Raw genomic sequence first — 17122 nt, 5'->3', positions numbered from 1 at the left:
ATCCGGTATCTTATTCTTTTATCCGGTATCTTTGGTTAGAGACGACCATGTCCGGTATCAATATTAAACCGGTATCTTGATGGCTCATACCATCCGGTTTGGCATGCCTTTGGCATACCGGGGGTCATCCCCCCAACAATCGAAGAGCAAGATTAAGGAGGCGAAGGTTCGGAATACCTAGGCCCCCAAGCAGCTTTGGGGAAGCCACTTTGTCCCACGCGACCAAGCAGTGACCACCCGAGATCTCCCGCCGCCCTTTCCAAAGGAAGGCGCGAAAAAACTTCAACAATGCCTCAATGACCTTCGGAGGGATGTCCAGAGACATCATGGCGTGAACCGGAATCACCGAGAGAGTTGTCTGGACCAGAATGGTCCTCCCTCCCCGGGTGAGAAGGTTGGCGCACCACGGCTGCAGCCTATTGGCCGCACTGTCCACCACGGGCTGTAGCTGAGCCGCTGTCACCTTTCTAAGTCCAAGGGGGAGTCCCAAGTACTTGAAAGGGAAAGAGGCCACCTCGCAGCCAAGGATAGAACTGGTCAGGTCCACTTGCTCCTGAGAGCAACGGATGGGGTGAAGCGAGCACTTGGCCAGGTTAGTGCGCAGGCCCGATGCCACCCCAAAGTCCTCCACGATCTGGGCGCAGGTCTTGAGATCTAACCTGGTGGGTCTGATGAAGGTGACCACATCATCGGCATACATCGAGGTGCGATGCCGGAAACCACTAGGGGAAAGCTCCGTGAGCAAGCCCACGTCCGCCGCCCTCACAAACATGAGGTGGAGAACATCCATCACCGTGTCAAAGAGCAAAGGGGAGAGCGGGTCACCCTGGCGGAGTCCCCGGCGGTTGAAGATGAGCGCCCCGGCCTGACCGTTGACCAACACACGGGTGGAAGCCGAGCTAAGCAGCCCGCCTACCATGGTGATCCACTTACGGCCAAAGCCTAACTGGGCCATCACCTCTAAGAGGAATGCCCAATCCACAGTGTCGAAAGCTTTGGTGATGTCGAGCTTCAAAAGGATGGCATCGCGCTTAAGCGCATGCAGCTTTCGGGCCGTATGATGCACCAACTGGAAGTTGTCATGAAGGCACCTCCCACGTATGAAAGCGCTCTGCTGAGGGCCAACCAACTCCCCCATCCTGGGTGCAAGGCGAGAGGACAACACCTTAGCCATGAGCTTAGCCACACTATGGATGAGGCTAATCGGTCGGAAATCCTTCACTTCCACCGCATCCGCCCGCTTAGGAAGCAAGGACACCAAAGCTTGGTTTGCCACATGGAGCCCCCGGCAGTCCCCCTCCCACAAGGACTGAAAGGCCGCCATCACATCACGCTTGATGATGGGCCAGCAAGCCACGTAGAACCTGCAAATCTGAAGGCACATAATGAACCGCAACAACATCATCCTGTACCTGGGCACGTGTGTAAAAAGCATCCACACCGATATGCTTGGTCAGCTCATGCTTGACCGGATCACGTGCAATACTGATAGCACCTGTACTGTCAGACAAAAGTGGAGTGGGTGTCGTAACAGAGACCCCAAAATCTGCAAGCAACCACCGTAACCAAGTCACCTCAGCAATCAACAAAGCCATAGCCCGCAACTCAGCCTCAACACTCGAACGGGAAACTGCGACCTGTTTCTTCGTCTTCCAAGCAACAAGCGAACCACCAAGAAACACACAGTAAGCAGAAAGCGAACGACGATCCGTAGGATCACTCGCCCATGTAGCATCTGAATAGCACTGGAGCTGGAGAGAGCTGGAACGGGGAAAGAAAAGGCGACGAGTGATGGTGCCACGAAGATAACGAAGAACACGGAGGAGATGACTATAGTGAACAGTGGTAGGAGCTGAGACAAACTGACTCAGAATATGAACAGGATAAGAAATATCTGGACGAGTGACAGCAAGATAAACAAGACTCCCAACAAGATGGCGATAACGGGTGGGATCAGGAAGAGGATCACCATCAGTAGGATGAAGCTTAACATTAAGCTCCATAGGAGTATCGACTGTGCGCTCATCCCCAAGAGCAGCACGAGCAAGAAGATCCTGAATGTACTTTTCCTGAGAGATAGAAAAGCCATCAGAAGTGGAGGAAACCTCAATGCCAAGAAAATAGCGAAGAGGACCAAGATCAGTCATAAGAAACTGATCACGAAGACGAGCCTTGACGAAGGCAACATACTCAGGATCATCACCAGTAATGATCATATCATCAACATAGAGAAGAAGAAGAGTACGTCCACGAGGAGAAGTGTGAACGAAAAGTGCTGGATCATGAAGACTAGGAGAGAAACCAGCAGCAGTCACGACAGAGGCGAAGCGCTCAAACCAGGCACGAGGGGCCTGTTTGAGACCATAGAGAGAACGTCGAAGACGACAAACCATCCCATCGGGAACAGAATACCCAGGAGGAGGCTGCATGTAAACCTCCTCACTCAACTCGCCATTAAGAAAAGCATTCTGAACATCAAGCTGGGAGACAGACCAGCGGCGAACAGAAGCAACAGCAAGAAGGGTACGCACAGTAGTCATATGAGCCACAGGGGCAAAAGTCTCATCATAGTCACGGCCGTGCTCCTGCTGAAAACCACGAGCCACAAGACGCGCTTTATAGCGCTCAAGAGATCCATCAGAGCGAGTCTTAATTTTATAGACCCACTTACACGTGATGGGACGAACACCAGAAGGGGGAGAAACAAGATCCCAAGTGCCAGTGCGCTCAAGCACAGCGATCTCCTCAGCCATGGCAAGCTGCCATTCAGGATGACGCTCGGCATCCCGATAAGAAGTCGGCTCGGAAACGACAGAGAGACCATACTGACTAGGAGAGTAACGAACTGGAGCGCGACGCTGACGAACAGGCCGGGAAGGGGGAAGCTCATCAGCAGAAGACAAGTCATCAGAAGAAGAGGAAGAAGGGACAGCATCGGAAGGAGCCGAAGCTGGAGAACGATGAGTACTAGGTGGACTAGACGAACGAGAGGATGGCGCCGAAGGGGGCGCATCAGAAGTAGGAGGGAGGGGAGGAGGGACAGCAAGGGGTGCATCCGGAAAAAGAAGAAAAGAGATATCATCCACCGGGTAAGTACCCGAGGTGGGGCGCGGATAGAAGGGACGCGTCTCATCAAATGTGACGTCACGAGAGATGCGCATCCGACGACCAACGGGGTCCCAACAGCGATAGCCCTTATGCTCATCACTGTATCCGAGAAAAACACACTCAACAGACTGAGCGGTCAGTTTGGTGCGTCCGCGAGGAGGCAGAAGGACATAGCAGACGCAACCAAATGAACGGAGAGTCGAGTAGTCTGGAGAAACACCAGAGAGACGCTCGAGAGGAATGCCACCCTGTAGAGCAGCGGAAGGCTGAATGTTAATGAGGTGGGCCGACGTAGCGACAGCCTCAGCCCAGAAATGTGGCGGAAGAGAAGAGGCAATCATCATAGCACGAGTGGTCTCAAGAAGATGACGATGCTTACGCTCGGCGACGCCATTTTGAGCATGCGCGCCGGGACAAGAAAACTGAGCGAGGGTGCCCTCCTCAGCAAGGACACCACGAAGGTGCTGAGAGATATACTCACCAGCAGAATCAGCACGGAACACGCGGATGGGTGAAGAATACTGAGTGCGGACCATGGCCGCAAAACGTTGATAAATAGAGAGCACCTCACTACGAGAGTGCATGAAAAACACCCAGGTGTACCGTGAAAAATCATCAATGAATAAGATATAGTATCGATGGCCCCCTTTCGAAGCGAAGGGAGCCGGACCCCAAACATCTGAATGGACTAAATCGAACGGTCGCTGAGAGACAGACACACTAGTAGGATAGGGAAGCTGAATCTGTTTGCCTAACCTACAACCCTGACAGTGTAACGACCCATCTCCAGAGACAGAACCCAGAAGGCCACGATGAACCAAAGACGACAGGCGAGAGTCACAAAGGTGACCAAGACGATGATGCCACTGCTGAAAAGAGCCGGTGACAGAGGCAACAACCGGAGGAGAACCGCGAGATGAAGTGGCAGCGGAAGGAACACGAAGCCAGTCTAACTCCCAAAGCCCCGGAGACTGACGGCTACGAGGGCCAGCTCCAACCAGGGCATGTGTGCGACGATCCTGAACCGCACAAGACTCAGCGTCAAGAATGACGCGACAACCAAAATCGGTGAGCTGGCTAGCAGAGAAAAGGTTCATCTGAAGGCGAGGAACATGAGAAATATCAGGGACAGAGAAAGAGGGAGTAGAAAGGGTGCCTGAACTAGAAACAGGAATAGAGGTACCATCAGCCGTGACAACACGGACAGGAGAAATAAGAGACCGAAGAGCAGACAGAATAGAAGACTCGGAGGTCATATGAAAGGAAGCTCCAGAATCCAAATACCACGGGGACGTACCTGACTGTGTAGAAAGTGGTGGTCGCGCGGTGCCGTAAGAGCCGATCCACGAGAACTAGCAGCGCCGGCGAGGAAGAGTGCAGGAGTAGCGAGCAGACCACGAAGACCCCTGAGAATGTCCTGATCAGAGAGTGCCACTGCAGAAGATCCTGAAGAGCCAGCCTGCTGACGATCCTGGAACTGCGGACGTAAACTGGGATCCCGCGTCCAGCAGGTGGAGGAAGTGTGGCCAACCTTGCCACAGTAGGTGCAATGAGGACGAGAGCGGAGACTCGAACCACGAGGCTGCTGACGTAAACTGGAATCCCAAGCATCAAGCAGGCGGTGAAGCTGCGCTATCTCATGCGCAGAGAGGGGCGCGACTGGAGAGGTCGACGTACAATCAGGTGCCGACGAGGAGCTATCACCGACACGCACAGAGGCCACCAAAGGGGGCGACGGAGAGCAACACGCCAATGAAGAAAGAGTCGGCAAAGCGCGGGCATAACCACGTGAAGGGGCCACGAAAGTCGATGTAGAGCGGCAGGCCGACATAGACGAAGTCGGCGAAGCACGAGCAGAGCCGCGTGAAGAGGCCGCGAAAGTCGATGTAGAGCGACAGGCCGACATAGAGGAAGTCGGCGAAGCGCGGGCAGAGTCGCGTGAAGAGGCCGCAAATGTCGGTGAAGAGCGGCGAGCCGACGTAGACGGAGTCGGTGAAGCGCGGGCAGAGCCGCGTGAAGAGGCCGCAAACGGCGACGAAGAATAGCTAGCAGTCATGCACGGAGGCAGCGGACAAATACCAAGTACCGAAGGTGGGCCCAAAGAAGGGGCGGGATCAGCGGAAGACATAGCTCCGTTTTTTTTTGCCTTTTTTTTTGCCTTTTTTTTTTTTTTTTTTTTTTTTTGCTTTTGCTTCAGACGGAATCAGATCGATCTAATGTTCCAGGGAGATTGCAGCAGGGCGATCGAAGCAGAAACAGCCCGGCTCGTGGAAGTCAGATCGAAGCAGAAACGGCAGGACGGTCAGAGATACTAGGCCGAGCGGCGCTGGAGAGCCGAATCGATCCGGCTTGTGGGAATCGGCCGAGGAAGCAGGGGGAATCGGGGGTAGGGCGGCCGGGCAAGCAGAGAAATCGGGCGGGCGCCGGGAGAATCTGGCGTGAATCGGGCGAGCGCCGGGAGAATCGGGCGCCGGGCGGCCGGGCAAGCAGAGCGAGCAGAGCCTTACGCGGCGCGGGGGCAGCACGGATCGGGCGGGCGCCGGGAGAATCGGGCGCCGGGCGGCCGGGCAAGCAGAGCGAGCAGAGCCTTACGCGGCGCGGGGGCAACACGGATCGATCTCACGAAGCAGAGAGAAGCAGCAGACGGGCGGGAGAAGATCGATCGGGGGCGGATCCAGGCGAGGCGCCACACGCGGGACGGGCGGCGATCGATCGGAGCAGGCAGAGAACGAACGGAGACGGGCGACGGAACGGGCGACGGAACAAGTAACGTCTGCCGGAATTAGAGGATCAATTTTGCTCTGATACCATGTTAGGAGAAATATGCTTGTTATATTATCAGGGGGCCAAAGGCCACAATATATAGTACATGTACAGGTGCACATATGCAGAAAGCCCCCTAACATATGGGGAAACTACAATAGACAGATATATACATCTAACAGAACCTACCCGAAAAACCATTGGGCCCTGGCGTCGTGTCCAGCTCCTGAGAGCGCACCACATCCCAAATCTCCTCCTCGGTGAAAGGCCTGTCGAGCTCCGAGAGGTCATGAGTCTGCACCCTGAGAAAGTCAAGGTCCAAGGAGAAGTCTCGCTCCGGCGCCGCGCCCAGCAAATCGCCATAGAAAGAGTCCACGGCCTCGGCCTTCTTGTCCTTTTCCGCCACGAGGGTCCCGTCCACGCTGAGCTGCGCAATGAAGTTCTTCCTCCGCCTATGATTGGCGTGTAGGTGGAAGAACTTCGTGCATGCATCCCCCTCTGCAAGCCACGTGATCCTCGACCGCTGACGCGCTATCGTGCGCTCCAGAGAGGCCAACCCAAGCAGCTTACGTTTGAGGAGACGACGAAAGGCCCTCTCTTCCACCGAGAGCTGTCTGGACTCCATAGCCACGTCCAACCTGAGAATAAGCTCGTTGGCGAGCAGGATCTGTCTCTTGTTGTTGCCAATGAAGCGGTCACTCCAGCTAGTGAGCGCCTTGGCAGTAGCCGCCAACTTGGCTGCGAGCCGCTTCAAAGGGTTGAGATGTTTCACGTTTTTCACAGAGGAACTAGCAGCCCGAGGACCAGCAGGAGGCGCCACAACGTCGAGCTCGTAGGGGGAAGCGGCGGCCGGAGCGGAAGCAGGAGGTGCGATGGCGTCGAGCTTCTACGGTGAAGCGGCGGACAGAACGGGCCGGGCCGTGCTGTGCTGGGCTGCGCGTGAGACTGAATATAAGCGCAAGCATCCCAACCCAGCCGTTCCTCACAAACCCTAATACTCCCGACGAGTGCTTGCGAGTTGCGAGTATAGCAATCTCAACCACCAAAGAAAGAAGGGCGATGGCTGATGGCGTCCGCCGTAGTGAAGAGGTGCTGCCGCCTGGCGTCCGCAGGGAAGAGGTGCTGCCGCCTGTGGCTTCTTCCACCGGTGTTGTGAGTTTGATTCCTCTTGCCAGGAAAGTGGGGCTTTCTAACAAGCCGTCATTTGAATCTGGATGTCTTCCTGTGGGCGAAGACGAGTCTGAGGGGGACGATGAGGTGGCGGTGTGTGCCAGGGGTCACAGTGAGGATGCGGATCAGTTGAAGAAGATTGCTGAGAAGAAACTGCAGCTGATCACCCCCAATCCCCCCAAGTACCGGTACTCCATGGAGGAGGATACTGAGCTCACCATGGAGGACAAGGAGAAGATGAACCAGGAGGAGGAGGAGTATGCCGAATACAGTCGAACTATTGAACTTTCGTACAGGGTTAGATTTGAGCAGAGGAGTAAGTGTTTGTTTAATTTGCTCCATATACATGCAGATTCCCTTCCCTGTACCATTTCATGTTAGGATGTTAATCTCTTCTTACACGCTTGTTTGCCTTGATTTGGTTGTGCAGCCACATTGAGCTCCATGTACTTTGCCCACCACACACCCAGACAGATCCCGTTCGGTATTGTTAGCACTGAGGCCACCCTGCAGATCTTCTCCTTCAAGATTGTGAGTTGCGAGTTGAGCTGGCCGCTCTACGTGTATGGTCTTGTAGCAGTGCGAGACCAGGTGGATGACCACCGCAACATCCTCTTTGAGCGGAGGAGAAGAAGCGCCCAGTTGGTAACCCGAGATGTATGTATTCCCTCCCTTCCTTTGCTATTACCTCTCCTGCATAATGTAAGATGTTTTGTCCCTGTTGTAACGTTGATGGTTGGTGGTGCTTGCAGGAACCCTCGTTGGGCTTGTTTGGCCCGTTTCGGGCAGTCTCTGCTGTTGACCCTGTCAAATTTGAGATAGAGCTAAAGCTTAAGGGCAGAACAGAGTCTCGGGACATACTGTTGCTGAAGCAAGGTGCCAATTACTCCTGCTCTTACAATGGTTTCGATACTATTGACTTTAGCAACTGCCTTTGCAAAGCTGAGTTAAGCCTGGAGCAACTAGGTGATTCAGTTCAGGCCACTTTCTTGAGTGTCTGTGTTGTTGAAGGCGGCCCATGCACTTTCAAATATGGTGGCCGAGTGTATTGCAGCGCACTTGCTCACGAGGCTACGGTCATGGATAGCAAAGGCAATGTTGAGATTGTTGACCCCCCTTCCAGCCAGTTTGTGTTGATTGATTCTCGTGATTGCGCGGGTGGAAAATTGCCTATGTATGACACTGGTCTCCTTGATCTTGGAAGGTGTGTTGTCTCTGTACCAATATATCAGTGCGATGACTCCTCTGAACAGTATGACTCCTCTGAACAGTATGACTACTCTGAACAGTATGAAGAAAGCCTGAAAGTTGTCATAGAAGCCTACTCGCCGTCCGGTGATGTTGCTGATCACGCTCATGTCAAGTTGAGGCCCAAGCTTAGCAACACAAGTCGAGTTGAATGTGTCCTTGGCAACTCCAAGGTGGAGATTATCATTGCTTGGTCGGTCATGCTAAAGAGCAAATATTATCTTATCTGATAATATTTGTGTATCCATTAGCTATGTATAAGTGGTGTTAAGTATTTATGTGTCTGTCCAGTTATTTAAGATGTCCCACAAACTATTTGTGTATCGGCCTGCTATATTTGATCTAGCAACTATTTGTGTGTCGACTTTGTGTGTAGGGAAGTACTGTCTATCTTCGATTCTGCTATAATTTGTATGCCATGCTCTGGGAAGCTGTGAATTTTTGTGGATCTCACTCACTATATTTTGCCTTCTTAAAATGCTCTTCCTTTTGTTGCTTAAACCCTTGATTGCAGCATGTCGGTTACCGGATTCTTCTTGGATTACTCTCAGTCCTTTGATCTGATGACCAGCTCCAGTAGCTGTACATATATCGAGATGAATTACAGTGGTATATGGTGCTTTGACTGAGTTAGCTGACTCCCTAAAATATTTTGCCTCCTTAAAATGTTTTTCCTTTGCTTAAACCCTTGATTGCAGCATGTCGGTCACCGGGTTCTTCTTGGATTATACTCGCAGTGCATTGACCCACCAGTTCTAGTGGCTATACATATATCGAGATGAATAACAATGGTCTTATCGTGCGTCGACAGTTACCTGACCCCTAAAATTAGTACTTCCTTATATACCCTTTGCAGCATGTCGGTCACCGGATTCTTCTTGGATTACTCTCAGTCCATTGACCCACCAGCTCCAGTAGCTGTACATATATCGGGATGAATAACAATGGTCTTATGGTGCGTTGACTGAGTTAGCTGACTCCTAAAAGTATTACTTCCTCTGTCCTTATATATTATAAGGCCACCACGTATTGAAGGTAAAACTATAACTAATAATTTGACCAACATAATATGAATTATTTGTCACCAAAAGTACTCCAAATGGATGTTTTTGTGTTACTAGTTAAACGAGCACCTAACACAGACGTTCATGGGGATCCACTGACGTCCATGCAAGCCAGCGGCTGCCACATTGCCGCTCCCAGCGGTTGGAGACGTCGCCGCGCTTGAGGCCTCCTACGTGTTCTACACAAGGTTTTAAATAGCGCGCAATTTCACCGGTTTTAGCGCGCAATAGTGAATTTGGACCCTCCACGTTATATTTGACAGAAAATGGTCGCTACGGTGCTAAACACGAAATAACACGCTAAATCGTGCTAAATCGCGCTTAAACACATAACACGTAGCGGCGCTAAAACGTTTGGCTGCAAAAAAACAAAGGTCCAAAACTGCATACCAACCCATCCGTCCAAAAGTCCAATTTTCCCAACAAAGCTAAATACCTAAAACCCGTATACGTATGGCAAAACCTAGCCTAAATCTCAGTTTAGCAGTTCCGCACGGAAGCGACGACGGCGGCTGCCTCTTCCAGCGTGATGTCGCGTCCGTTGCTTCCTCCCACAGGGTTCCGTCGCCTACTTCCTGCGGCTCCGATGTCGGAGACGCCGCAGGAAAATCACCCACCAGGTTAGAGCTGGCTAGAACCTCCTCCTCATCCTAATTTGTAGATGCGTAGATGTATTGAACTATTGATGTGTAGATGACTAGATTGGTAGTGTACAAGCTATCCCGCGATTTGTAGATGAAGCTATGCATTCTTCTTCAAAAAATTCTGAGTGACTGCTTTCACCTTTGTTGTTGCCTCCTTGGCTCTAAATCATAATGTTAGTATGTGTGAAAAAATGTTGTCTTCAATTTGGTTCCTGGGAATCTATTTTGAACAATCTGGTTATGCAATTTGTCTGCTAGACAAGATTTTCGTTGCCGAAATCCTTAACATTTGCATGTCTTTTTGCAAAACGCTATTTTATAAATAGCGCGCTATAGCGCGCTATAATGTGCATAGCGTTTAGAGAATGTCCTCGCTAAATGAAATAGTGTGCTATTTAAAACCTTGGTTCTACACTTCTACGCGACATGCTACGAAGGCGAGGGCATGAGGATCCAACCCGGGGTCGTATGGTGGAGGTGAAGATCTCCGTCGCGTTTGTTGGTCTATGTCGACTTTGCAACCGAACAAAATCAATTGAATCCCACCTGTTCAGCGTGGAGCATTGAAAGAGAATCACGAAATAACCGGTAGGAAAATCTGGTGTAGTTCTGCTCTCCTATAGAACAAGAGATTAGCGATGAAAAGATGGAAATATTTGGCTACGTCAATTTCCTTCCATGTAGCAATTGGAGCGAGGAATTTGAAATTTTAAACACAAATTGATTGCAACATGATTGCTTTCCTTAAGTGCTTCACCGGGATTTCTCGCCCCTTTGCCTTAGGATTTCATGGGCCTGATTCACGGGGCTGTTGGGCAGGAAAGATGAAAAGTTTCAATTTGTGATTGACTAACTAGCGGAAACTGTACATGCGGGAATGATGACAGTTCACTGTCGAAATGCTTTGACTGACGTATCGAGCTGACCTAGCTTGTATGGACAAAGTAAGGGAGTGGCCTGCTCTGAAGGAGTAGATGGGGAAAAAAAAGCGACAGAAGAATATGAACGAAGGAGAATAGTAGATCACTGGATAATGCAATAATATATTAAAATGAAAAGTTTCAATTTGTGATTGACTAACTAGCGGAAACTGTACATGCGGGAATGATGACAGTTCACTGTCGGAATGCTTTGACTGGCGTATCGAGCTGACCTAGCTTGTATGGACAAAGTAAGGGAGTGGCCTGCTCTGAAGGAGTAGATGGGGAAAAAAAAAGCGACAGAAGAATATGAACGAAGGAGAATAGATAGATCACTGGATAATGCAATAATATATTAAAATGGAAAAACGTGCGACCACAGTGGGAGAAACTGTACATGCGGGAATGATGACAGTTCACTGTCGGAATGCTTTGACTGGCGTATCGAGCTGACCTAGCTTGTATGGACAAAGTAAGGGAGTGGCCTGCTCTGAAGGAGTAGATGGGAAAAAAAAAAGCGACAGAAGAATATGAACGAAGGAGAATAGATAGATCACTGGATAATGCAATAATATATTAAAATGGAAAAACGTGCGACCACAGTGGGAGTCGAACCCACGACCTTCTGATCCGAAGTCAGACGCGCTAATCCACTGCGCTATGCGGTCACTACATGCACTCAAATGCCTTGTGCACTAGAATACCCACTGAAGTGGGAAAACCAATCAGACCAAACAGATATGCAGCATAACGAACAAAACAAACTTCTTATTACAACATCAACATCCCACCAGTATATATATTACTAATTCATACTAAAAAATGCACATCAATCAGAAGAAAGAGGCTACTGCATATATAATAATTACATTTTTTACCATTGTTTATCATCACTATGGAAGGAAATGGACTATTACACTGAGAGTTGCAGGCTTACAGCAGCCACTGCCTGGGCAGGCACGAGTAAGCTGCAGAACTTTCTTTCTTATAAGAACTAGACGCAAAACACTAGCATTACTTGTACACAACTCGCAAATTGTTGACATTTCCGGTGTGCGAAATAAACAGCCTTCCTAACCAAAAAGCTTCAACAGATTCAGGTCAGCTATAGCTTCTTCCAGTAGATCCTCGCATACCATACCCCCAAAGTCCGCCGCAATCTGCTCAGTGACATCCTCACAGTCCAGCCACCCTACACCCATCAATTTTTCCTCCTGGAAGCATTCTGTTTCTCGCCGTTGTCGGCACACCCTTTCCCACACCTCCTGGACGAACTCCTCCTTGCCCCACTTCATGCTCAAGTGACACCTCATCATCAACCCCTGACTGCCACATTGTGTCAAACAAGTGATGATATCCACAAGGACATCACTTGTCAGATCGAAAAGGAGCCTCCTCTCAGACTGTGGCCACAGAATGAGCTTGCTGTACTTCTTTTCGAGATTATCATACACATCACTGCACGCGGGAGATCTCAATAAGCAGCGTGTCTCGATTAAAAGATCCTGCTCAGCACTCTGAATACCTACACAGGTGAGCATGTCGACCACATAAGAAAAATCCCTTTCATCTTCATCCCAGAAAGTGCTTGATGTCGGTGCAGTTTCATTTGCTAATTCACAACTTGCAGCAGTTTCATCGTCGCTAAATAAAGCAAGCTCGGTTTCGTCTGCATCGCCTGCTGCCTCCATCTTGAGCAGTCGAAGTTGCATCCTGAGCCCTGTAGCAGCCAAAATTAATCAAGTCAGTAATCTGAAGAGTGGTAGGAAATTAATTGGCGATTTACAAATTGTCCACTTGCCTTGAAGATCTGCACTTATTTTCTCGAAACCTCCTGAACAACAGTCTTCCGCGTCCAAGGAAGATTCGAGGACAGACACTGGACTTGGGTGATCGTCTTCATTGGAACTTACAACGGATACTAATTCTGTCAGATGATCGGATGGAGCTTGATTATCTTCACATCGATCGTGCTCATTCCCCTCAGTCTGGGTGCGGCAGAAAGAGTCAGTTTATAGATCATTGTTCGAAAGGATATAGTATAGTATTATAGATTAGTAAGTCTTAGACAAATCACGAACTTCAGTACACCGGACTGAGGGGTGGGAAATCACATGTCCATATACTATATGCAATGAATGCTTTAGCCATGCTTATCAGAGACTAGCATCAAATTAGCATACCTGAGATGCAGAATCTGCAAGACTAAGATTATCGTCTAGTGTGGATGCCTGGTGTTGGTTAATAATCTTGTTGTGTCCAGAAGACTGAGCCTCACCTTGCCAGCTTGGAACTGCGGGACTGTAATTTATATAGCGTTCAGAACCTAAACTATGGTAAGAATTTCCAGCATGTACAAGTCTTCCTCCAGTTTCAGATAGCTCTGGCACTCCACCAGTGTAAGTTGGTTCTTCAAAATTCACATGTATCTCACATTCCACTTTGTCCAGACATGGCACGTCACTTTCATCACAGTGATATGTTGAACTTCTGATCAATGATCTCCTTTGTCTGTCCTGATGCAGAACTTCAGAATCATAAGGTCCCGATCTGATGATGTTCTCGACCATAGAAGATTCACCATGCGTGAAACTTGCTTTTGTGCTGCTCAAGTTCTGACTCCTTCGGTTGATGGATGAAGTGGAAATAGACTCCAACCTTGATATGTTACATATGTTCTCGTCTTTCCAACCATCATTGCTACTTATACCAAGAGGATAACCACATGATCCTGGTATCACATCCCTATGTAACTTTCCCTCTGGACATTGCTGGCGAGTTGCTGCAGTAAGCTCTGACACCTCTTTATCAGATAGAGCAAGCATGTCCCCAAGTGTGCTGAATGTATTTGCTTCTCGAGATGGATGTTGATGTTGGTGGGCCACCTTCCATCTGTCAGATAAGCGTCTCTTTGCTTCCTTCCTAATTGATCTCTTACTTGAATGTGTTGGTGAAGTTGCTACGGAAGGAGCATCCAAAGAATCACATAGAACAGGAGATCTTTCCAATGCCGCTGAACTCTTTAGCTTAGCCATAGATGCCAGTAAAGAAACCTGCTCATCCTGCTTAGACGTCCCAATATCTGGGTTGAGTTTCTGCTTCCCACTTGCACCTCCCCTGCCAGCTGTCCTCATGTGCAATGAAACCTCTCGAGCAATTTCTCTTGGCCCCTTTTCCCTATGGCGTTTTGCATCAGAATATCCTGTGGAGGCCTGAGGCATGGATTCTTCTGCATATTGCCTTTGAATGCCATCATCTAGGCATGCTTCAGTCCTTCTGTCACTAGAGCAAAATATGTCATCAGTTAGTGGAAATGCTCCTTCCACGTTCTGAGTTTTATCAAGGTATGGTCTCAAAACAACAATCCGGGTAGGAGAAATGCGCTTATCAATGCAATCCCTGTAGCTTGACCTAGACAACTTTTGTCTGAAAGAACCAGTTTCTTCTTTGGGAGTATGGGGCTTAATATGGAGCTTCCTTGGAGAATGCTTTGCTTCTTTTGGTGTGCGGAAACACCTTTCAGTGTCATTTTCTGGTGGATAGACAACATCTGTGTCAATGAACTTATTCCTTCTGGATGGTTTTAATAGTGTGATGCGGTTTACACCAGACAATGGAGAACAACTGAGACCGGACAGATCACTCGCAGCAACATTGTTGGATCCTTGAAGAATTTCCATGAGAACATCTTTATTTGATACCAACGCCTCTAGCGCATCATTGAAGTCTTCCGATTTCTGAAAAGACCCATCGGTGGAAAGCCGTTTTGCATCTATAAATTTCTGCCTTACAAAATTAAGGTCAGCATTGTTAACCCTGTCATGTCCAGAACAAGTATTACGGTTTAGGTTCTTCATTCTTGTGGTCTCCATTACTTCGAACACATCTTTGAATTCTGGAACCTCGTCAGTGCATGTCCGGTGTGGAACATCTCCCGACAGAGCATATTTGTCACTACAATTCCCTGATTTATGGCTGCAGCTCCCAGGTGACATGCCCTGTAAATGGTTCCCATTGCATGTATCTTGGCTATGCACCCCAGATGAAGGCATTACATCAAGGCCCATAAGCCTTCCTACAATACCAGGCACTGTATGCCTAGGAGTGGCATATCTAGAGACTTCATCATCTATTAACATTTTCATCGGGGTGCGACCAGCCCTTTTAGGTGTACAAAGCCTGTTCCCACCAAACTGAGAAAACAACAAAACAGTACATCTGAAATTGTTAGCTCTTTCTTGAAATGATATAGCAACTGAACTACGAGGGCACAAATGAAGATATAGCTATAGTAGCAAAAGACAACAGAGAAATGACTGTGAAGCATTTGATCAAAATCTGCGCATTACAAGAAATTGTTTCTGAGCAAATAAAAAATGGAATTTCTTTTATTTTTGACATGCTTAAACTTATTACTACTTGCTACAAAACAAAGTAAGAAATAATTCCGCTTATATTTTAGGCTGTGCAAAAGGTTACCACATTTAAGTTAATTGATATTGATATATGACTTTTGTAGGCTAGAAGGTTTAAGGATAATACTACACCACTCACCAAGGAATTGGAATGCATCCCAGGTTCGCCTCCTTGTTTTCTCAAGGATCCAACTCCTGAATCAAAGATAAAGATACAGATGAATAAACTGCACATGAAAAGTTCAGACTGGCAAAAGTAAAAAAAAAAAGGCACAGATTAAGCAGGGGGAGGCACTTGACACATCTGCAATAGAGGTATTATTATGAAAAGGGAGAGACATGGTAAGAATGGATTATATTTGTTGCGGACTGCTGCGAGCACTGTACTTTCCAGTAAATTTTAGAGCTGATGGGTACACCGTATTGATAGCGACGAGTGGATCCACAAGGATCAGGATGGAAGATATATACAAGCCAAGCTATGTACGACCAACCATCCAACGGATAGTACATTAGCATGAGAGTAGTAGTACTGTTAACTTGGATCCGACACAATCACCAGACAAAACTTTTTGTACTACAAATTTACTACTTCCAAGTTCCAACATTGTACTACTACATTACTTGGCCCAGCTGGTACATAGTAAAATTTAAGTGTTAGGAGATTAAAAAAAATAACTCGAGTTTGTTTAATAAGTTAATTTACTATTTACTGAGTAGAATACGCATCCCTATTGTCAACGAAGCTTCATGGTGCTTCGTGAACATGTGGGCTCTAACATAATATAGGGGTTTTTGACCTTGAGAATGGCGCCATGTTCCATGAAATAAGGCTTGTTTTGCGTGATCTGGTGGGAATAATTTAAGTGCCAGCCAAGAATCCGAAGCATATCACCATACATTTGCTGGGTATAAGCGGAGAAATTGATTTGAATAGACCAATTTTAACTCAAAAATAAATGAATTTTGTGTGCAGGTCAGAAGGCAGGCAGGAGCACAAATCCTTTTTTGTCTTGTCTCCTCCCTGATGCAAGAAGACGACCCTGACTAGAACTCTCCTCACGAGAAACCACCATTGTTTTCAGAAACAAAGAGGAGGGAGCAGGAACAAAACAGAAAGGGGAAAAGCAAAGCTATTTTTGTCAGTAGGTAATGTTGATGGGAGCCAGTCACAAGAATCCCAAGCTGGCACCCCAAATGCGGAAAAAGCGAAATCTCGAGAAATCTAAGCAGTAAAAAGTACAGGGAACCAACTCGGGATTGTAGCATCCATGAGCAAATCCAAGAACGGAAGGAGCCCTGAGATTTCAAGAGAAACTGGGATGAAAAGTGCAAGAGAGACGGGGAGGGTTGGGAAGGAAGTGTACCGTACCGGCACCATCAGCGAGATTGGGGAGAGCATTGTGGCTAGGGCGGTGGTGGTGGTGGCGGCAGCGGGAGTGGAGGCCGTCCGTGTCTCCGCCACGGCGAGCTCCCCCCATCTTGGCAGGGGCCACCGGGCCAGGGATCTTTCGGACAAGACAGGGAACTCGGCTGCTGAGAGCGAGCACGGGCAAGAAACTGTGCTCTGCTCCGTTGGGTTTCTCTCTCCCCTGAATCTGTGGCCGGTAGAGAAGCTAGTGACTGTGCATTTATCGCTTAAGCCCCTGTACTATGTCTTTGATCGGCAGTTGGTCCTCGTCCGACCTCTGGCCTCTGGGTGACTTGTGATTAAATTAAATTTTCCTCTAACTCTGCGTATATAGCTAAATAAGCACACAAAAAAACTCTGGGTATATATGGCTAAATAA

At 48.6% G+C, this 17122-nt stretch overlaps 3 protein-coding genes and 1 non-coding gene across 5 annotated transcripts; 1 reads left to right on the top strand and 3 right to left on the bottom strand.

The window, feature by feature from the left end:
- Positions 1 to 6046: 6046 nt before the first annotated feature.
- Positions 6047 to 6836, bottom strand: LOC139835403 (uncharacterized). The gene is made up of 2 exons (XM_071825252.1): positions 6762 to 6836; positions 6047 to 6619 (listed from the first exon to the last, which is right to left on the bottom strand). Exons 1-2 carry the CDS (start codon positions 6834 to 6836, stop codon positions 6047 to 6049), a joined length of 648 nt encoding a protein of 215 aa, XP_071681353.1.
- A 94-nt stretch (positions 6837 to 6930) lies between these two features.
- LOC127331317 (uncharacterized) lies at positions 6931 to 8658 on the top strand. Its single transcript, XM_051357434.2, has 3 exons — positions 6931 to 7357; positions 7472 to 7698; positions 7794 to 8658. The coding sequence occupies exons 1-3, from the start codon at positions 6931 to 6933 to the stop codon at positions 8517 to 8519; spliced, it is 1380 nt and encodes a 459-aa protein (XP_051213394.2). The 3' UTR covers positions 8520 to 8658.
- Positions 8659 to 11511: 2853 nt separating this feature from the next.
- On the bottom strand, positions 11512 to 11585 carry TRNAR-UCG (transfer RNA arginine (anticodon UCG)). Its single transcript has one exon. It is a non-coding gene; the product is annotated as a tRNA-Arg (tRNA).
- Positions 11586 to 11750: 165 nt separating this feature from the next.
- On the bottom strand, positions 11751 to 16937 carry LOC127331315 (uncharacterized). Of its 2 annotated transcripts, none has more exons than XM_051357431.2 (5): positions 16705 to 16937; positions 15472 to 15527; positions 13101 to 15110; positions 12719 to 12905; positions 11751 to 12637 (listed from the first exon to the last, which is right to left on the bottom strand). In XM_051357431.2, exons 1-5 carry the CDS (start codon positions 16811 to 16813, stop codon positions 11991 to 11993), a joined length of 3009 nt encoding a protein of 1002 aa, XP_051213391.1. In that variant the 5' UTR covers positions 16814 to 16937; the 3' UTR covers positions 11751 to 11990. The 2 variants fall into 2 exon arrangements, with proteins under 2 accessions (XP_051213391.1, XP_051213392.1); XM_051357432.1 differs by having other exon boundaries at positions 16700 to 16836.
- Between the last annotated feature and the right edge of the window lie 185 nt (positions 16938 to 17122).

The sequence above is a fragment of the Lolium perenne genome, chromosome 2 (genome assembly GCF_019359855.2).
Source record: "Lolium perenne isolate Kyuss_39 chromosome 2, Kyuss_2.0, whole genome shotgun sequence".
In the NCBI taxonomy this organism is placed as follows: Eukaryota; Viridiplantae; Streptophyta; class Magnoliopsida; order Poales; family Poaceae; genus Lolium; species Lolium perenne.
Note: the sequence above shows the minus strand (reverse complement) of the source record. Positions and strands in the feature narration are given on the sequence as shown.